Consider the following 22,195-nt stretch of genomic DNA (forward strand, 5'->3'; position numbering starts at 1 on the left):
TTGACAGAACAGCACCTCTATGAAAGTGCAGCCCAGTTCCAAGTCCAATGGTAGGCCCATACACTCTCATAGCAATCATGTGGGGCTGCTGTGACATGTAAACCAACTATAGGTATCAAAGAAAACACAGCTTCAAATGAAAATAGCCTTGAAAAGGCTAATAATGTTTTCTGAAAAAAACTTGTTTACCTGTCAAAGTCATCATCTTCCAGCTCATCTGCATTTGCCCAGTTTTCATCTTCTTCTAAGTCAACCATCATTGCTAACATCTGAGGAACTAAAGAAATTTAACATTGACAATCTACAAAAGGTAGTCCAATAGCAATTGAAAACTTTTAACTTCGGCCCCCATCTCAAAACCTAATAACGCTCCTGAAGGAATATGTCACTTGCACATATTTCATCTTGCCACAACATATACCATCATCACAATCATGAACTGTAATATTCCCACGCAGAGTTGGCAGGGGAGGGGTTTAGTAGTATACTGCATACTTTCACTGCACAGAGTGATGGGGTATTTATAAATACAGATTCAGACACAAATTCATCACAAAAGCTACAGCTGAGCGACAGTCCTGAGTGGGGAGAAGGGGTCACAGTGCGGACCCTTCTGGGATATTCCAGTTCCGTTCCCTAAATTTTCATAACTTTTTTGTTTTAATGAAGTCAGTTTCTAGTCCTTTTACTCACTGAGATAGAAAGGGGGAAATCTAAAAGCAGTATTTCAACCAAGCACAAACTAAACCTGCTTTCAGTGTTATGATGACAGGGTGCAAATTGACTGGTTTTATTATCATGTAAAAACAGGTTGCTCTAGGGATGTGCACGGAACCGCGGAGATGCGGTCCGGCACTGGGGTGGGGGGTTCCAAATAATGGCGGGGGGGGCTTTACTCACCCTCCCAAGAACGGCGCCGTATTTATGTGACTAAGTGGGCGGCATACCTCCCTGCCGCCCACTTCATTCCCCCTCTCAGCGTTCCCTCCGTTCAAATTCTGAATCGGGCGGCAGGGTATCTCCCAGTCCCTGCCGCCCTCTTTAATGCCCCCGCTCGGCTGGCGGCCACCCCATTCAAGCCTTCAAGACCCCTGCCGGCCCGGCCCGGCCCTTCCCTTCCTTTCCCATTGCAAGGGGGACGAGCGGCAGAACTCCCTGCCTTCCCCCTTGCCGGCTGCGCTGCAAATGGCTTCTAAGAAGCCTTTTGCGCGCATGTGCGAAAAAGGCTTCTTAGAAGCCATTTGCAACGCAGCCGGCAAGGGGGAAGGCAGGGAGTTCTGCCGCTTGTCCCCCTTGCAATGGGAAGGGAAGGGAAGGGAAGGGAAGGGAAGGGCAGGGAAGGGCCGGGCCGGCAGGGGTCTTGAAGGCTTGAATGGGGCGGCCGCCAGCCGAGCGGAGGCATTAAAGAGGGCAGCAGGGACTGGGAGATACCCTGCCGCCCGATTCAAAATTTGAACGGAGGGAACGCCGAGAGGGGGAATGAAGCGGGCGGCAGGGAGGTATGCCGCCCACTTACTCACATAAATACGGCGCCGTTCTTGGGAGGGTGAGTAAAGCCCCCCCCCCGTACTCCTGTGGAACCCCCCACCCGAACCAAAACCACCCCGTGTCCGGACTGGTCTGGAGGCCTTTAGAATGGCCTCCGAACCGGTCCGTGCACATGACTAGGTTGCTCACCTGTAAGATGATCTGGTAGTGATCTGTTGAATTCATAAGGAATGGGGTTCTGAGCCTGCGCAATGACCTCACAGATTTACTAGCTCCTCATGACATCCACTCTGACCTGCACATGCTCCATGAGTCTGTTGATATCGGCAGTTAGGGGCGTCATTTTCTCAGTTTCTTGAAGACCACCAAATCCAGATGATCATGCAGTGCCATTTCCATGGCAAGATTTTTGATGATGACAACATCTACTGTTGTGGGGAGGTTTGGGAGGGTCTTGTGAATACAATGGATTACTTTGATTAGCCAGCTTCCAACCAAGGTGGTGGGCACAGTAGACCTGGAAGTCTATTGCAACACCCTTTTAAAAACACTCCTCCCAAAGCCTGCCTACTCAGTAGATTGCAGGTCAATGGCATAATGTTTAATTTTTAATGAATGGCTGCCGTGAAGACCATGTTGCTGCTGTGCAGATATTTACTAGTTGAATTCCTGACAGATGTGTAGCTAATGATATATACACTCTGGTAGAATGCACCCTTACAGTGCACGGCGGATCCACACCCTGCAGCTTATATGAGTCCACTAACCAATGAGACAGTCAGCGGGAGATTGGCTGTCCCTTTGCTCTGACCTTGTAGGCCACAAAAAGGAGTTTTGTTTTTCTAATACTCTTGGTTACCTGCAGATAATACAGAAGAGACCGCTGGATGTCCAGAGAATGGAGTGCCCTCTCCAGTGGTGCATCCAGATTGTGGGAAAAGATTGGTAATGTTATAACTTTGTTTAAATGAAACTGACACAATTTTAGGGTGAAACTGTGGATCCAACCTCATAGCCACCTTCTGCGGATAAAATTGTGTATAAAGTACATCTGTCTGCAGTCCTGTGAGCTCGCTTACTCATCTTGCTGTAGTGATTGCTATAAGGAATGCCATCTTTAGGGTGAGCAATTTCAAGGTAGCTGCCCCCAAAGGCTCAAAAGGGCTCTCTGTAAGGATGGACAAAACCAGTGGCAAAGTCCACTGCTCCATGAGTTTTCTTATTGGCAGATATAGATCGTTTACACCCCTTAAGAACTTCTTGCAGTCTGGGTGGGAGAAGACAGTGGTGCCATCCCAACCCGTATGATTTGGACAAAGAGCCGCAAGATGGACTTTGAGAGACACATTCGCTAAACCCCTGAGTTTCAAAGATGTCATATATAGCAAATCCTGCCACAAAGTCGCCCTATGGGGTTGAAACCCCTGAGTGTTTGCATATTCCTTGAAACACTTCTACTTGCAGCCATAATTCTCTCTAGTCATGAGCTTTCTATTGTTAATTAGTATTTTTTTTCCAGAAGCCTACTTTTTACACTGTTAACTTCAGAGTTTACGTCTGGGTGCAGTACTGCTTGGCTGTCCTTTGTTAGAAGATCTGGCCTCAGAGAAAATCGGTGTAAAATCCCTTTCACTAGTCTGAGTAGCGGTGCAAACCATGGCTGCCACCATGCATTCACCACATGCATTCACTAGAATGCATGTTGAGTCATTTCGCATCAGCTGCGCAAGTACCCGATTTATCAGCAGTTGAGGTGGAAATATGTAAAGCAGTCCCTTGTTCCATGCATGTTGGAACACATCTCCCAAGGATCCGCAGCTCACACCTGCCCATGAGCAAAAACGCGGGCAATTTCTGTTGGATGCAGTGGCAAACATGTCCACACCTGGGTGACCCCATAGATTGAACAGTCACAGGAGGTAGATGATTTTGAGCTCCCATTAGTGATGTTGGTATTGCTGAATGGATCTGCTGAGGTCATCCGTTAGCACACTGTCCACTCCTCAGGTGTATGGCCTGAGGATGCAGACTGTGGCTTATGCACCAATTCCAAATCTATATACTCAAGGCACCAAAAGAACGGGACACTATCCCCCCTTGCCTGTGGTGTTGCAATGGCTGTGATGTTGTCGAGTTGAAACTGCACCACCCTGTTCTGGAGCAGCAGCCAGAATGCTTTCAGTGCCATAAACACAGGTAGCAGTCCAAATAATTGATGTGACAAGTAGGCAACACTGATGTGCTGTCCACAGGCCCTGCACTTGATGTGCTCAGTGTGCTCCCCATCCAGACAGGGATGCATCTGTAGTCACCTATTGAGTGGAGGTTAATGGTTTGAAAGTTACACCCTTTAGCAGGTTGTCCTCAATGTCCACCAGCACAGAGATCATTGCACTACCAGTGGAATTGTCCAGATAATTTTATCTGGCTGTCTATATTTGGGCAGAAGTTCCTGAGGTATCACATTTGTAGCAGCCACATTGTGGATGCATGTAACTTACTGTAGCATTGCAGGATGCCATCAAACCCATTAACCTCTTTATTTTGCATGTGCCCTAAACCGGTCTGCTGGTGAAAAGGCAAACCAGGTCCTTGATCTGCTGGTAACGTTCTATTGGTAAGAATGCCCTTTTTCCTTACGCATCCAGAATCATGCCTATGTAACCTATGCACTTCTGTGGTTCCAGGCTCAACTTCTTCCAGTTGAGATTGATGCCCAGTTCCTTCAGCAAAGTCAGCATATAATAGATTTGCGAAAGTAACCCTTCTGTTGCATCCCACCAGAAGACAGTAGTCCAAAAAAGGAAAGACCACAATGCCTTCTATCCACAGGTGAGCTATAACTACTGCCCTAACTTTTGTGAATACCTGCAGGGTAGTTGACAATCTGAAAGGAAGGATAGCATATTGGTATACTGCATTTCCCACGGTAAACCATAGATATTTGCGGTGATTCTCCTGTATTCCTATGTGGAAGTATGCATCCTTCAAATCTAACATAGCCATCCACTGCTCCTTGTACAGGAGAGGCAGTATTCCTTGCAACGGTGTCATTCTGAACTTGTAAGCTAATATGAACCAGCTGAGGTCCTGTGGGTCTATCATTGCCTGGATCCCCCCATCCTGCTTCGGAAGTTGGAAATAGTGGGAGTAAAATCCGGACAAGCTCTCCATCCACTGCACAGGGACAACTGCTTCGTTTTTCAATAGAACCTGCACTTCCTCTAGCAATGTCTTATGGGAGAGTAGCATACTGGAGACATTGATGGGGTCTTTGTGATCGGGGCTGGAACCTTCTCAACATCAGGGTTGATGTTGAGGCCACTGATAAAAAATCCTTGGAAGGTCGAGCAGGAGGGGGTGCTGTTAATTGAATCTAGCACTGAAAGCAGTGTGTTAGCTGTAGTTGGATCAAGCGCTGCCTCTTCCCCTATAAACTGCTACTCTGTGGTAAAATACACCAATTCCAATTGAGCCGACGCTGTAGCCTCAATACCTATTGTCAAGGGCGGGCTGCAGCTCTGCAATTCAGTAGATGAAGGGGTAGCATCCTTCAATTTGACTTGCTCTTATGTTTCTTAAGAGGCGGAGAATCTTGTTCCTCATCCAAGGAGTGCTTCCTCTTTTTGTCCTTATGCCGATGTGCCTGCTTAAGGATTTCCTTTGGCCGCTTGAACACCACCTCTGTCCTCTCAGTCAATGTTTTAGACTGTGTTTTAGCAGATCCTGACTGTTTTCCTGGTGCCCAAGTTAACTTCGACACCAGTGTCGATGGATCTGTCAGATGAGGCAGCCTTGTCATAAAGTGTGGCATGCAGCCGCAGTGCCCAATTTTTCAGCGCTTGTTTTAAGAAAGAGCAGTATATCTTGCAAGCTGCCAGGTTACACTGCTCTCCCAGACACATCAAGCAGGAGTCATGATAACCCGTTTTATTTAGCTCTACATTCCATACAACGCTTAAAAGTTTTTTAGTCTCCATCGTGAAAGGGGTGCACACTGAGGCCCAGGGCCCTGAGGTACCATGGCAAAAACTAAGGGAGTCCAAAAGCACCTGATTTAGTTCATTCTGAAGAATAGTTAAACAGTCCGTATGTCAGCAGGAATAAAATAGTTTTGTCTTTCTCTCACTTTTAGAATCAATTTGAACCAAGCAGCTGTCTATTTGACAGCTTTGGCGGTCAAACAGAAACTGAGAAAATGGCACCAATTGCTAATTTCAAAAGAAGCACAGAGCACGTGCAGGGCAAAGTGGGTGCCACAAAGAGCTAGTAAATTTATCTATGAGGCCACTGCACAGGTGCAGAACCCCATTCCTTATTAATGCAACAGATCACGATCCAGAGCCTAATTTTACTTAAGTTATGTAAAACAGTAGACTACTTGATTCAAGATTATCTTGACTTATGATGCCCCTTTGAATACTATGTCCTAAGTATTCCCACCATAAGCTTTCCAAGAACTGGCTAATTGACAGAGTTTTGCACCAGCAGTTCATCCTCCTTTAACTAATTGTAGCATGAATTGGTTAATTCAGAGTCTCAAGTGCTCATATGTATACAAATATTTATGAGATAAATCACTAAACGTTCAAAAAATTATAGCAGGAACAGCAATCATGCAGCTTCCAATTTGGTTTTTCATGGCCCAAAGACTATTACAATCCAGAGAATGTCAGTTTTTACTTTAGAAGCCTGGTGGAGAGTTTCAAGGGATCTAACTAAAATTACTTATTCTTCATTTCCATTTATTTCAATGAGAATGATTTAAGCATGCGCTTAACTCTCCAAGTGAAAAGGCAGCCCCACGTACTTAGGGCTGCCATTTCACTTGGGATGTACCATATTTTTAGGCAGAAATGCCGCATCAGCGTAAATGACTGAAGAAAAAAGGCTGATTTTAAAAACACACACACATCAGAAATGCTGCATCACTGTAAACATTGCAGCTAAATTAAGTAAATATGGCCAAGTACCAGGAATCAAGTAAATATGGCCATTCACACCCTCCCCATTTGTGGTGTAGCTTCTAAAAGTATGCCATGAAGGTGCATCCCAAGAACGCACATGTGGCTTGGCCTTGCCTCAGGACTCGCCGTGGGCCCAACCTGGCCATCCTCGTCCAAGTAAGCCCCTTCAGGGGAGAGAGAAAAGGGCCAAAATGCCCCCCCACGGAGTCCAAATAGCCATGTGAAATGTAAAAAGTGGGGGAACAAGCAAACACGGGGCCAGGAAGGCCCAGCTGCACTGTCACCGCTCCTCCGCTGGTGCCTCGATTGCTTCAAGGCCCTCTCAGCTGCGTGCAGCCTCTCATTGGTTGGTTGGGCCCTGCTATGCTGCCACCGTGCCTCCTTCCATTTTCACATAAGCACTGCATTTACTCTCCATTTGCACTAAGTGCTGCATGAGCATAAATGCCTCAGGTGCTGAAAAACAACTTTTAAGAACATATGCGCTGCAGCATTTATGCCAAAAAGTACGGTACAAGTACTTAGTTATCTGGATCATGCCCCAATTTGCAGAGGAAAAAGTGTGCTCTACAGTCTCAAAAGAAAAATCTATTAATTTATGTCCAATTTTATTGAATGACAGATGTTCAATTTTTCCAGAGCTATGATTAAACCTCCTGACAACACACTCGGCTAAGGAGGGGATTTTAGCCAGGAACTGTTATCTGAAATCAGCTATAGTTTATTTTTTATTTATTTATTTCTCAATTTTTATACTGTATTTCATAATGCATCCAAAGGTGGTTTATAAAAATTAAAATACAATAAAACTCCATAAAAATTACACATAATACCTTAAGGTCAGTTAAACAATAAACACACCAAAAAACCAACCACCATAAAAAAGACAAACAAGCAAGATTGCTGAGAGACCTGGCAGACCCCTAAGGAGCTAAAGTTGAATGATCCTCAATGTTTCCTTTACCTAGAATGTTACAAAACAATATTTTTTGATGGACCTAATTATGCCCACAATTGGCTACTTCACTTTCCTGAACTTTTAGCTATTGCTTAAACATTAGATTTTTTTTTTAATGTGATAAAATTCTAGCTAATAGCCAAGCCTGGACTAGATTTACCATGTCTTATTTTAATATACAGTAAACTAACCGTTTGCTTGAGCATTACCCATATTCACATTTTGGCCAACTAATTATCCTAGTTTTTATTTATTTGTTTGTTTATTGAAACTTCTTATATACAGCCTCCTCAAAAGACTCTAGGTAGTGAACAACAGAAATACTAACAACAATTAAAACAAAAATTATTAAAAGGCAAACGCCTGGCGAAACAGGTAGGTCTTAAGAAGGGCCCTAAAAGCAACCAGGGAGGGGGCTGAATGAATCTGGGGGGAGGGAAGAGTGTTCCACAGAAGAGGATAAGTTTTCTGCCCAATAATGCTGAATTTTAGTAATTACAAGTTAAAAAGCAGATGCAACATTTTCTGACTGAAAGAGCTTGGAAGCTTGTGCACTCTTCTCCTTTCTCCCATGTGGATTCTCCTCTTGCTCTTTTTCATTGTTGATCATGGCACAGTCTTACGCTTGTACCAAGAGTTATATGGCAGCTTTCTATGTTTCTAACATAGCCTTAAACACACTTAATAATAAGAGCTATAACTTTGAATATTTATCTGACATCTAACATTGGCTACAGAGAGAAGGGGGGGGTTTTCCTATTCCTGTTATTTTAGTTTAATCAAAAAACTTTGTTTTTTAGTTTTAGTTTAGTTTTACTTTAATCAAAAAAACCGTACAAAAGACCACACATTATTGTGTATAATACACTAATATTATACAATAGAGTGACTACCTATAATTTATCGAACCATTTTTCAGGCCTTGGAATACTTTCCTATTACAATATAATATCTATGTTGAAAATCAAACAGCATTTTCTGATCCAACCATTAGGGGTACATTTCTTATGCTATATAAACTGCTTTGTAACTTCTTTCTTGAAAAGCAGTATGAAGACATTAATACATGGGTGATGTATAGTAAATCAGAAATGCATAGAAGTTCACAGCTTGACATAAGCAACGCCATTATGTTTAACTAAACTCAAGGATCTGCTCTGCTAGAAGGATGCTTACTACTGTGTATTCCCTCTGGTAGTTTTCCGTCCCCCACAGGTTAGAGTGACCATGGATTTAGAATGCAGAACAATTTTAAGATAAGGCTGTCTGCCTGCGTGCATGTTTGTGGTTTATTCCCTAATCTTAGCAAGTCATGACGACGTATTTGCTATGCAGCTGGAGAACAATTTTAAGAGTATAAAATGTATGCTCTCTGCAATAGTCCTTTGTCTTGTTTTGAGCATGAGCCAAACAATACCATTACTACTTGAGAGTAAATAAACCTTTGATCTTGTTATCTTGTCTGGGCTGATGATTATTGGGCTCCATCTGCCCAGGAACGAACCTCCTTATTGGGGACAAGGTTACCCTGATACATCATGGGATTGAGCCCTTTCAAAAAGCTGAAGCATGACCATTCAACTGTTTGGGAGGGGACTGTATTCATTTCTCCTTCCAATAGCCAATTAGTAGAATTTTGGTTTTTAAAAGGGATTTTGGTTTCTAGACCTTACAGTTATTGCAGAGTCTACTGTAGAGGTGTCCAGCAACTCCTCTTGCAGGACTGAATTGGATCACTTTCAGTTTGTTACTACTGAAGATGTGGACAAACTGCTTCAGACTGTACATCCCATCACCTGCTCTCTGTATGTCCCATCACTGTACATCCCATCACCCAACATGGCTCATTTCATCTGGCAGTTACATTAGTAGAGATGGTCTGGTAAATATCATAAATGCTTCTCTGAGGGCAGGAAGCCTCCTTGTCTTAAGGAGACTATTATTAGACCTTATCTGAAGAAGCCTGCATTGGACCCCCTGGCTAATTATAAACCTGTTTCTAATCTTTCTTGGCTGGGCAGTGAGTGAGCGAGTGGTTGCTTCTCATCTCCAGGAAATTTTGGAGGACACAAATTATCTAGACCCATTCCAAACTGCCTGCCATTCCAAACTTGGCCAAAAGATACCAACCGTACAACCAATATCAAAGACGACAAGGCTCTTCTTATCGGCAATCCAATAGGAAGGACTTCAGATGCCCTTTCCAATGTTATAACAACAATAACAATGGCAGGCGTCCTTTCTATCCCAGGAACAAGGCGACCCAATCTGGGCGTAATAAGAGACCACCACAATCCAAGCAGTAACTTTGATCTGGGCCAGAGCCCAACTGCATCCTACGGTGCGCATCTTCAACACCTCAACAACTGCGCTCTTGGAACATCAATGAACATCAGTGCAAGGAACACCATCTCCTTGAATCCCGCCAGAATAACCATCAAACTGGCAAGCCATGCCCAAGTGTGGCACCATATAACATCAGACCACTGGGTCTTGTGTATAATCAACATGGGCTATGTGCTGGAGTTCAAGGAATACTTGCCATTTCTGGGCGTGAAGTACACTCCCGAGACACCGATACTGCGGGAGGAGGTGCAGAAACTCTTGTTAAAGGAAACGATATCGTCTGTGCAGTGGGCTCTCAGCCAGACGGGATTTTACTCCCGGTATTTCCAAATCCCCAGATGAGATGGAGGAATAAGACCTATAATGGATCTGCGAGGCCTAAACCAGTACATCGAAGTGCAGAATTTCAGAATGACAACGTTGTAAGCCATCCTTCCTCTCCCCCACAGGGAGAATTGGATTGCTACGCTCAATCTGAAGGATGCATACTTCCTTATAGGCATTCAAGAGAATCACCGCAAATATCTCCGCTTCACCATGAAGAACGAGATTTATCAGTACAATGTGTTACCCTTCGGCCTAGTCACCGCCCTGAGGGTATTCACAAAATGTGTGGCAGTGATAGCCGCCTATCTCAGATCATGGGAGTGTCCGTATACTCTTAATTCGATGACTGGCTTTTGACAGCCAGAACACAGGAACAATTACTGAAACACATAGACTCAGTAACAGCCCTATTGGACAATCTCGGCATTCAAATCAATTGGGAGAAGTCTTTCCTCCAACCTGCAAAGCGCCTACAGTATGTCGGCACGCAGCTAGATATGTCAAAAGAGAAGGCATATCTCCCGGAGGAGCGCTTCACGCGCATTCGGACACTCATTCGTCTGTTCCAGAACAATCCCATTCAAAGAGCGTGAATGGTTCAGGTGCTGCTTGGTCTCATGGCGTCCTGCACCACAACAGTCCTCTATGCAAAGCTGCGGATGCACAGGCTGCAGCTCTAGTTCCTAAGGGCTTACCAGCCATGGACCGAACCACAATCCAAACAGGCCACACTTCCAGGAAAGATATTGTCCTCATTAGGTTGGTGGACAGAGAATTGAACATACTCCAGGGTATATTGTTTCAGAATCGGCCGCCGACTGCGACAGTGACCTCCAATGTCTCTATGCTCGGATGGGGAGCCCACCTGACGCATTACAGAGTACAGGGTCAGTAGACTCTCGATCAGAGTCTACTACATATCAACTTTCTCGAGCTGTTGGCAGCTTACAAAACCCTAGTCGCCTTTCAAGAGCAACTGGCTGGACAGACCGTCCTATTACAGATGGACAATATGATAGCCATCGCCTACGTAAACAGGGCAGAACAGTATCCAGATCGTTGTGCAGTCTCAGTCTACAGTTATGGAATTGGTACATCCCACGCAGGATCTATCCCGTTGCAACCCATATCAAAGGCACCTTGAACTGCTTGGCAGACTCCCTGAGCAGAGATCTTGTGCTCGAGCAACACAAACGGGAGTTGAATCCAATGATGCTAGAACAACTATTCCAGACTTGGGGCGGGCCAGGAGCGGATCTGTTTGCAACGTTCGGGAACAAAAAGTGCAATCAGTATTGCTCCAGGATGGGAGCAGGCCCACGATCCAAAGGCGATGCCTTTCAGTACCAATGGAGTCAGGAGTTGTTTTACACCTATCCACCGACTCCTCTCCTACCCAGGGTGATAGCCAAGTTCCTTCACAACGAGACACGAGTGATAGTTGTGGCGCCATGGTGGCCAAGGCAGCCATGGTTCATGCAGCTACTCAAACTATCACAAGGCAGATTCAAAAGACTCCCACAGTGGTCAAATCTAATAACAGAGGAAGGTTGATGCACCCCAGCTTATCTGACCTAAATCTCACAGCATGGAGGATAGGCTCCTGAAGAAGATACTCCAACACACTTGCAAACAATCCATGAGACGTAACTATAGAGTGAAGTGGCATAGATTTGCGGCGCACGCAGCCTCCAGGGGCTACGACCCCAAGGAGGCTAGTCTGAAGGAAGTACTCCTCTATCTAACCACCCTTGGCCTGGCAAATGTGTCTATAAAGGTACATATGGCGGCTATATCAGCCCACCACAATGGATGGGACGGAAAAACAGTTTTCACTCACCCAAGATGTAAAGACTTCTTGCGGGGAATCAATAACTTATACCCGCCTGTTAGACTACTGGCCGAAAAACGGAGTCTTTCTTTGGTGCTCTTGTCGCTGACTGAACCACCGTTTGAACCGATGTCAGCAGCAACATTGAAGCACATAACTCTGAAGACGCTCTTTTTGATTGCAGTCACCACAGCAAGACACGTGAGTGAACTGCAGGCACTCCATATAGACGAACCGTATACAAGAATTTATCTGGAACGAGTCGTCATGCGTTTGGATCCGGATTTCCTCCCTAAGGTTGTTACGGAATTTCATCTAAATGCAGAGATTGTTCTGCCAACCTTCTTTCGAGAGCCATCATCTCCACTTGAGCAGGCAATGCATTCGCTAGATGTGCTTAGGGCACTTCTCTATTTGAAGGCCACTGAGCATATTCATAAGACATGTCTGCTATCTCTGGACCTACAAGGGAGAAACAAAGGTGGCTCGCCCACCCACCAAAAGCTCTCCTTTTGGTTGGTGGAGTTGATTAAAATGGCATATGACCAACAGGGCATTAGCTCGCCGGCCTCCATTAAGGCTCACTCTACTAGGGCATATGCCACATCTGCAGCACACATGGCAGGCATTCAGTTCAATGACATCTGTACAGTGGCCACCTGGTCTACACATCAAACTTTTATACAGCACTATGCTATAGATCTACGAACGGCAGCTGCTGCAGAATTTGGACGGGAGGTCCTCAAGAGAGTTCTACAGTGACTTGCGACGCAATCCCACCTCCGTCTGGGTAGCTCGTAATTCACCCACTTATGGATGATGGAACCACTATCCAGATAAACAGGTTGCTTACCTGTAACAGATGATCTGGTAGTGGTTCTATCATTCATAACACCCACCCGTCCATCCCCGCTGCATATATGGCAAGCCACTGTAACACCATGAAACATGCTGACAAGCTGTCGGCCATCAAGAAACTGATTGAGGGGACGCCCAACTGCCACTAGGACGAACTGTAGTCACGGGCACCTGGTGGTTGCCGGTGTCGCGAAGAGCTAACGAATTCATCCCGAAGACGATCTGCGCAGGTGCAGAACCTGCTCCTGCGTGGAGACCATATGCTGCAGCTAGTCGAGGCATCCCAGCCCCATTTCCACACGTGCAGCGTGCTATTTAAGGGCAGCTGGATGCCGTGTTCCTCAGTTCTTGGACGACTGCCAAGGAGAACGACCATCCAGTAGTGCTCATTGATGAACAGGTGAGTTCATCAATGTTGACAGCTAGAACCAAGGGAAACAGCATGCACACAAGTATGCACATAGCAGAGCACTAATGCAGAGGGGAGGCTAGGGAGGGTCTTGTGGATGTTCACGGATCTCTTCCAGATCATCAGTTACAGGAGAGCAACCTATTTTTCCACTCCTATCTTTCTGGCAGATTCCAAATGGTGTCGCTTGGAGACTGTTCAGCAAAGCGAGAGCTAACATGTGGAGTTCCACAAAGCTCCATACTGTCTCCAATGATCTTTAACATCTACATGAAATCGCTGAGAGAGATCATCAGGAGATTTGGTCTGGAATGTTATGAATATGCTGATGGCACCCAGATCTACTTCTCCATACCAACTTCATCAGAAATTAACATGACCTTTCTAAATGCCTGCCTGGAGGTGATAATGGTCTAGATGAGAGATAACAGGCTTAAGTTGAATCCAAATAAGACAGAGGTACTGCTGTAGAGCCACCTAATGGCACAGAGGGGAACAGCTTGACTAACAAGCAGAAGGTTGCCGGTTTGAATCCCCACTGGTACTATATAGGGCAGCAGTGATATAGGAAGAAGCTGAAAGGCGTCATCTTATACTGCGTGGGAGGAGGCAATGGTAGACCCCTCCTGTATTCTACCAAGGAAAACCACAGGGCTCTGCGGGCATCAGGAGTTGAAATCGATTTGATGGCACACACTTTACATTACTGACTGTAGGGGGTCAGGACCTGAGAGATTGTTTAGATCTGCCTGTTCTGGATAGGGTTACACTCCTCCTAAAAGATCCAGTCTGTAGTCTGGGAGAGCTCTTGAATCCTAACCTCTTTCGGGTTTCTCAGGCTGAGGCTGTGGCCAGGAGTGCTTTTTATCAGCTTTGGCTGTTACGCCAGCTACGTTCATTTCTAGAGGTAAATGACCTTAAAATAGTGGTACATATGCTGGTAACTTCTAGGCTTGACTACTGTAATGCATTCTACGTGGGGCTGCCTTTGTACGTAGTTCGGAAACTACAACTGGTACAGAATGCAGCAGTCTGGGTTTACCCGAATGGACCATATAACGCCGATTTTGAAAGAACTGCTGCCGATATGTTTCCGAACAAAATATGAAGTGCTAATTATTACCTATAAAGACCTTAACGGCTTGGGTCCAGGGTTTAAGAGAGCACCTTCTCTGTCGCAAACCCTGTCATCTATTAAGATGGAGAGGTCCGGTTATGGCTGCAGCCAACTTGTTTGGTGGCGACTCGGGACTGGGGCTTCTCTGGGGCTGCACTGCAGCTTTGGAATGCGCTCCCTGCTGAAATAAGAGCATCTCCTCTATTTGCTTTTAGGGGGACCCTGAAGGTGTACCTGTTTCCCTAGGCTTTTAATTGAAATCTAAACTTTAATGTGTTTCTATGTATTGAAATTTTATCTGTTTTATGAATTTTTAACTGTTTTATATTGTTTTATGTTTTAATTTGTACACTGCCTGAAGCTATCTCTCTCCTGCTCTCTCCCTCTCTCTCAAATAAATAAATACATACAGCTCTGTACACAGTGTGTCAGATCAAAGCAAGTGTATTACCTAATTTACAGTCTCTAAGGTGTCTAAAATTCCCCTTCTCTGGTTATTGTCTTCACAGTTAAAATGAAAATGAAGAAAATGGTTACTTACTAGCTTGTGCAACAATGTTGATATGCCTTCTCAGCATAGCAGCAGCAGTCTCCGATAACGTAACTATCACTTCAAGGGCCAGCTGTCGTTGCATATTACTGAGGCTAGTGTCTGCACATAACTGAAATAGATAAATATTTAAGTAGAACACTAAAAATGAGACCAGTTATCTAATAAAATCAAAGTTTAAATTGAAAGGGAATGGGGGTTCCAAACTTACCTTCAAACTCAGTTGTAATGTAGGTTCTAAGTGTGGGCGTAAATATTTTGGTACCGTATCTGCAATCTCTACAAGAGACTTCAGGACTGAATCATCATTTTGGTAACAGGAGTCATTTACTGCCTAGAAGATAATTCAATATCTTATCACCCGTAATTCACACTCAAATCCATCCTGTACTTTAGGAAGATAGTGCTGAACTTTTCAAGTTACTTGCAACAGGGGCAAACACCTAGAAGATCCAAATGGTTGGAGAGTTCAAACACTGAAAATTGCCTCACTTAGCCATTGGAAATAATGTCACTAAGCACTCACCAACCTGACCTGCTCCACTTGCCGGGGCTCCTTCTGACTCCCCAGCTTGATCAAGTGCCAAGGAGCTTGGGAAAGGAACCCAAGATCCTTCCCCTTTTCCTCCTCTGCTCTTGTACACAAATTCCCTCTATTGCCAGAACTAACCATCATCTATACGGGCATTTCACATCAACCATAGTTAGCACCATAGTAGAAGTGGGTTTTACAAGTGGGACAGACAGTTTTCCATCTGGGAAAAAATCCAAAGAAACTTCTCCAAAAGAAACTCTTTCTTTCTCATGTGTTGAGAAATCATGCACTATTTTCAGTTGACAGATTTCTGCATTGTTGAAAAATTGTACTAAATTGATCTGAGTTTCAGGTTGTTTGCAGCTCTTATGTTACAGTTTCAGAAGTCTGACAACATGTTTCTTTCATACAAAAATGTGGTAACTTTTATAGAAAATATGTTTTTGCTGAAAAAAAAAACAGGTTGCTTACCTGTAACAGGTGATCTGGTAGTGATCCGTTGAATCCATAAGTAAATGGGTTCTGCGCCTGCGCAGGCACCTCTCGGGCCGACTAGGTAGCTCCTCGCGACGCCCAACCGCCCACTTGCACGTGCTGCTGCCTGCTATCTATATAGAGCGGTTGGGCGTTTTCCGTTAGTTCTCTGTGCAGACCGACTCTTCCGTGCAACCTGTCATCAGATGTTACTCCACTCTTCTGCAGCGGGGTTGGTTCTGGGCGGGTCTTATGGACTCAACGGATCACTACCAGATCACCTGTTACAGGTAAGCAACCTGTTTATCTGGATCGTGATCCGTTGAGCCCATAAGTAAATGGGTGAGTAGTAAGCTAGACCCCCATGGTGGTGGGTGCAGAAGGTCGCCCGCTAAGGCAACACCCTCTTCAAGACAGCTCGCCCATACTCCGCCTGGCGCGCCATGCGCAAGTCCACTGCATAGTGTTTAATAAAAGGCTGCTGGGATGACCACGTAGCAGCCAAGCAGATGTCGTCCATCTTAATGCCTGAAAGGTGAGCAGCAGAAGTTGAGTATGCTCTAGTAGAGTGCGCCCGTATAGTTTTGGGCGGTGCCACCCCCTGCAGCTTATATGTCAGCAGGATGAGTTCTACCAACCAGTGTGCTAAACGCTGCCGAGACACTGCCTGCCCCTTAAACTTTCCTTTATAGGCCACAAATAGTTTATTTGTCTTTCTATACTGTCTAGTCACTTTCATATAGAACAATAAGGACCTACGCACATCTAACGCGTGCAGTGCCTTCTCCAGAGCCGTATGTGGGTCCTTAAAAAAAGTTGGCAGGACTATTTCTTGATTTAAATGGAAGTCCGTAACTATCTTTGTTCGGAAACTTGGGTCTAGTCTCATCACAACTTTATGTGGGTAGAATTGGGTATAAGGCTTATCCACTCTCAAAGCCGTCAATTCACCCACCCTTTTGGCCGTGGTTATAGCTATCAGAAAAGCAGTTTTAAGCGTTAACAATCTAAGGCTAGTACAATGTAGTGGTTCAAAAGGTCCCTCCATCAATGCAGATAGAACCAACGATAGACTCCACTGCTCTAAAGGTCTGCGTAGCGGAGGATACAGATTATTTAGTCCTTTCATGAACCGTTTACATTCAGGATGGGTAAACACCGTTTTCCCATCCCAACCAGGAAGTTTTGAGGACAGTGCCGCCAGATGCACCTTCAGCGAAACGTTTGCAAGGCCTTTTACCTTCAGACTTGTCAGATAAAGCAAAACCTGACGCACTGATGCACGGCGTGCAACAAACTTATTTGCCCTTGCAAACATTACAAATCTTTTCCATTTACAGAAGTAGCTGCGTCTCGTTGATTTCCGCCTACTGTTTAACAGGATGGATTTTAAGAGGTTATCCTCCATGCTGTCAGCCTTAGTGTCTGGATTTCTGGGTGCAGTATCATGCCTCCCGATCTCTGGAGAAGATCTGGCACTGGTGGAAGACGGAAATGGTTCCCTCTGCATATGCGGAGCAGCAGAGCAAACCAAGCCTGACGTGGCCACCAAGGGGCTATTAGAATGCAGTTTGACCTGTCCCTCAAGATCTGTGCTAACACCCGATTGAGGAGTGGCATTGGTGGAAACAGGTAAAGTAGCCCCTTGCTCCAATTGTACTGAAATGCATCTCCTAGAGACCCTACACCCACTCCCGCACGAGAGCAGTATCTCCTGCATTTCCTGTTCTCCTCCGTGGCAAACACATCCACAGATGGTGTCCCCCAGCGGTCGAAAACTTGTCTGACACACTCCTGTCTGATTTCCCACTCGTGTCTCTGGCTGGTTTGAGTGCTTCGACTCAAAGCATCCGCTAGTTGGTTGTCTATGCCTCGAATGTGTATCGCCATCGGGTAAATGGCATGCATGATGCACCATTCCCACAATTTTCTCGACAAGGTGCAAAGCGTCGGTGAAACCGTCCCCCCTTGTTTGTTCAGGTAGGCTATAGCTGTTGTGTTGTCCAGGTGGACCTGCACAACAGAGCCTCGTAGTTGAGGTTCGAAGGCCTTTAGAGCCAAAAACACAGCCAACAGTTCCAGGTAGTTGATGTGCCTCTGGGCTTGTTGAGGTGTCCACTGTCCCTGAATGCAATCGGGGCCGCAGTGCGCTCCCCACCCCAGCAGCGAAGCATCGGTCGTGACCCATGCTGTTGGAAGCAGAGGACGGAAAGGTACCCCCCCAAGAGGTTTCCCTCGACTAACCACCATTGTAGGGAAACTAGTACCTTCCTGGAAAGGTGCAGTAGCATGTTCTGGCTGTCTATATTGGGTCGGAAATGGTCCAGGTAGCAACGCTGCAGGGGCCTCAACCGAAGCCTTGTGTAACAAACAGTTGTGTTGCACGAGGCCATCAAGCCTAAAAGTCTCTTACCTTTCTTGCTCTTTGAACGGGATTGGCCAGGAATTGTTCCACCAGAGACTTTATCTGAATGTATCTGTCGCATGGTAGGAATGCTCGACATTGCTCCAAGTCCAGAACAGCACCTATGAAGCTCAGCTGCTTCCTGGGAATTAAATTTGTCTTTTTCCAATTTACGTTGAGACCTAAGTCCTGGAGAAGTTCGAGCATCACTTGTATCTGTGTCTCCAGTAGTTTCCTGTCTTTGCCCACCAGGAGCCAATCGTCTAGATATGGATAGATCACCAGGCCCTGAGTTCGAAGGTGCGCAATTATTACTGCTACTACTTTGGTGAAAACTCTCGGAGCAGTTGAACCGTGTACTGATATACTACTTCCCCCACAGTAAATCGAAGGTACTTTCTGTGGTCTTCCTGGATGCCCACATGGAAATATGCGTCCTTCAAATCTAACGTTGCCGCCCACTCCTCCTGATCTAGGAAGGGTAGAATCTCCTGCAACGTTGTCATCCTGAACTTTCGGGCCCAGACAAAGTTGTTCAGTCCCCTCAAGTCCATGATCGCCCGGATTCCGCCATCCCTCTTGGGAATTTGAAAGTAGCGGGAGTAGAACCCGGACAACCTTCTCGCCCACTGCACTGGAACAATTGCACCTTTGTCCAACAATACCTGTATCTCCTCCTCGAGTACTGAGGTCGACCTTGTGAAACGTAGGCCAGAGAACGGTGGAAGAGTGATGAACTCTATTGCATAACCCGTCTCCACAATCCTCAACACCCACTGGTCTGATGTTATGTTGTGCCATGCTAAAGCATGGCTTGCCAGTCTGATGGTTGAGTTGGCAACTACAGGGCCGATGACATTGGTCCTGGCAATTGGTATTAAATGCAGTGGGCTGGCACAGCAATCAAAAGGACTGCTTCGCACCCTCCTTGTTATTCCTAGAGCTTTGATTTTTGTTTTTGTTGGCGTTGTTGTTTCCAAAACCCCTAGGCCGCTGATAGGGCCTATTTTGTCTTCTGAAATCCCTCTTGTCTTGGAATCGATATGACCTTTGCTTATTGTAGCTGAATGTACGAGGGCCAACTGCCGTGGTTGGTACCATAAAGGTCTTGGCCGTAAACCTTGACTTTTTTAATGTCTCCATGGTCGCATCTGTGCTTTCATGGAAGAGTCCCTTCCCATCAAAGGCCAGATTTTCTACTCTGTCCTTCATATCCAGCTGGAGAGAAGTTGCGCGCAGCCAAGCATGACGCCTCATTGTGACAGCAGTCACCATGGCCCTTGACTCTGTCTCCGCCAAATGTTTAAACGTACTTAGCTGTTGCTTTGTCACAGATGTTGTTTTCTCAAATACTTCATGGAGCTTTATTTGCAGCTGCTCTGGAGACATTGAAGTAGAATCATGAAGTAAGTTGTCCCACATCAGATGGGTGTACCGAGCCATACAGGCTGCATAATTAGCAATCCTGATAGCCAGGCTCGATGTGGCATATATTCTTCTCCCTAAAACATCTATTTTTCTCCCTTCCTTGTCTGCTGGCGTTGTATGGCGGCGGCTGCCCTTTGATGTTGATGCACAATCCACCACCATAGAGTTTGGGTCCGGATGGTGTATCAGGTATTTCTCCTCTCCTTCATGGACCCTATATAAGTTCTCGATACGTTTAGACGTAGGATTTGCTGTCTGGACACTGTCCCAAGCTGTCTTAGCTGCCTTTGCGATGGCAGGGATTATTGGTAGGGAGACTGGGTGAGACGACTTGGATTGGAACATCATGTTGTACACCGGGTCAGTAGACTCTGTTTCGGGGAGTTGCAGGTCCAAACCCAATGCTTCAGCCATTTCTCTAATCAGGGAATGGTACGCCTTGAGTTCCTCTGTAGGGGATCTTGAAAGACGTGGTGGGACCTCAGAAGGAGGCTCCACTTGTCGACTGCCTTGATCAGAATCTGAGTATTCTGATTCCAAGTCCTGGTGTGTTGAAGCAGGAGACGAACCCCTGGACGATGGGCTTGGCGGGGGTGGGGTGCTTTTCCTTTTGCGTTTTCCAGCAGGTTTCTCTTGCAAAGGTAGCGTAGCCTGGGGTTGTGTTTCTAAAGATGCAGCTGCTCTCTCTATAGGCTGTTGCGGCTGCATAGCCTTCCATCTCAGGTAGTCTGCGTAATCGTGTGGCAAGGAATGTCTAAAACCACAAGTGTGTGCGGGCTGCGTGGCAGGGTTGCGTATGCTCCCATCAGCTATACCCGCCAATGGCTGCACCACCGCCAGTGGTGATTGGAGTAAGCTCTCAGCTGCTGCCCTAGGAGAAAGAGATGGGGTCTTAGGTGGCAGGAGCCCTTCATTCTCTTCCTCTCCATCATCCTCTCTATCCAACCCCCCACTCAGGAAACCATGAAAAGTGGATTCCGCTGGGGTATTTGGGCCAGACTCCATCAAACTTCTAAGGGCAGAAGTCGCACTACGGTCTGAACGCTGGCCACTCAATTGCTGCGGTGTTGATGGCGATTGTTGTGGGGTACGAGCAGGTGACAGGGAACGGTGTCTCTGAAACTGAGAATGCTCTCTCGGTATCGAGGTAAGTTTCGATGTCGAGGATTCACGGCTCTTTGCTGCTTTCGATGCCGAGGACTTCGATGCCGAGGACTTCGATGCCGAGGACTTCGATGCCGAGGACTTCGATGCCGAGGACTTCGATGCCGAGGACTTCGATGCCGACATTGATGCCGAGGACTTCGATGTCGAGGGATCTATTACCCGCTCTCTGCTCGATGTCAAGGGCTTCGGCACCGATGATCTCGATGTCGAAGGAGGGGTCGATGCTGACAGACCTCTCCTGCTCCCCTCTGCTGGGCTAGATGTACGAGGTTCAGCACTCCACTCAATTTCCGAGCCCTGCGCCGATGAAGGCGATGGGGTCGTATGTTTGCGATTCTCTCCAGCCACAGTCTCTGGCGCGTCTTGCCGGCACCTCTTCTCACGGCGTCTTTGGTCACTAGAGGAGACCTCCAATGGCCTCTTAAAAGCAGGATCAGTGGACACAGTTTTAGACTGCATAGAAGCAGCTCCGTGTCCCTCCGCACCTAATGCCGCTTTCGATGTCGAAGGCGCTTCTGGGCGAGGGGTAGAAGGGCGCAGCGTGTCCTCATATAACGCCGCCCTCAGACGCAGTGCCCGGTTCGTCCTGGTTTGTTTAGAGAAGGCACAACAGATCTTACAGGCAGCCGTATTGTGTTCTTCTCCCAGGCATATGAGGCAGAGGTCGTGGTGATCAGTGGAGGGTAATTTAGCCCTACACTTCTCTCAACGCTTAAAGGTAGTCTTCGTTTCCATTTTCCGTTTCCAGTCCAGTTCATACACAAAATATCCGTCCAATCTTTCGTCAAAGTTATACCGCTAAGAAGTTATCACGTCCAAAGTACAGTCCAGAGTCAAAATTACCAGAAAAAACAGTCCTAAAGTATGCCTAAGCACTAGTAAACACAATAGTTTCTGCTACCGAGGAGCCCAAACGAGGTCTGAACGCTGTGGCGGTCAAACAGAAACTAACGGAAAATGCCCAACCGCTCTATATAGATAGCAGGCAGCAGCACGTGCAAGTGGGCGGTTGGGCGTCGCGAGGAGCTACCTAGTCGGCCCGAGAGGTGCCTGCGCAGGCGCAGAACCCATTTACTTATGGGCTCAACGGATCACGATCCAGAAAAATAAGCAGTAATTTGTCATTAGTTATCTTAGGCAGTGAGAATGTCAGAAAGGACCATGTCGACTCCTCCCAATTGTCATGCCATGGTCAGGGCTCTTCAGGGTCCTAGAAGAAAAGCTGTCCTACTAGATGCCTGAGCAGTCCAGCTACTTCTGTGATTACCTAGACCAATCAAGAACCAAAGTAGGACAGCCAAGGGGGTGGGGATTACTTAAAATCAAGCCTCAACCA

At 46.2% G+C, this 22,195-nt stretch overlaps 1 protein-coding gene across 2 annotated transcripts in view; it reads right to left on the reverse strand.

Annotated features, from left to right (window-relative positions):
* The window catches only part of IPO5 (importin 5), a 111,835-nt gene that overhangs the window by 77,609 nt on the left and 12,031 nt on the right, over positions 1-22,195 (reverse strand). For both annotated transcript variants that reach the window (XM_053306531.1, XM_053306533.1), the window contains exons 7-9: positions 15,063-15,185; positions 14,843-14,963; positions 190-277 (exon numbers count right to left, since the gene is read on the reverse strand). In XM_053306531.1, coding sequence (XP_053162506.1) covers positions 190-277; positions 14,843-14,963; positions 15,063-15,185 — 332 coding nt within the window. The remainder of the gene's footprint in view (positions 1-189; positions 278-14,842; positions 14,964-15,062; positions 15,186-22,195) is intronic.

This window comes from Hemicordylus capensis, chromosome 3 (genome assembly GCF_027244095.1).
Source record: "Hemicordylus capensis ecotype Gifberg chromosome 3, rHemCap1.1.pri, whole genome shotgun sequence".
Lineage (NCBI taxonomy): Eukaryota > Metazoa > Chordata > Lepidosauria > Squamata > Cordylidae > Hemicordylus > Hemicordylus capensis.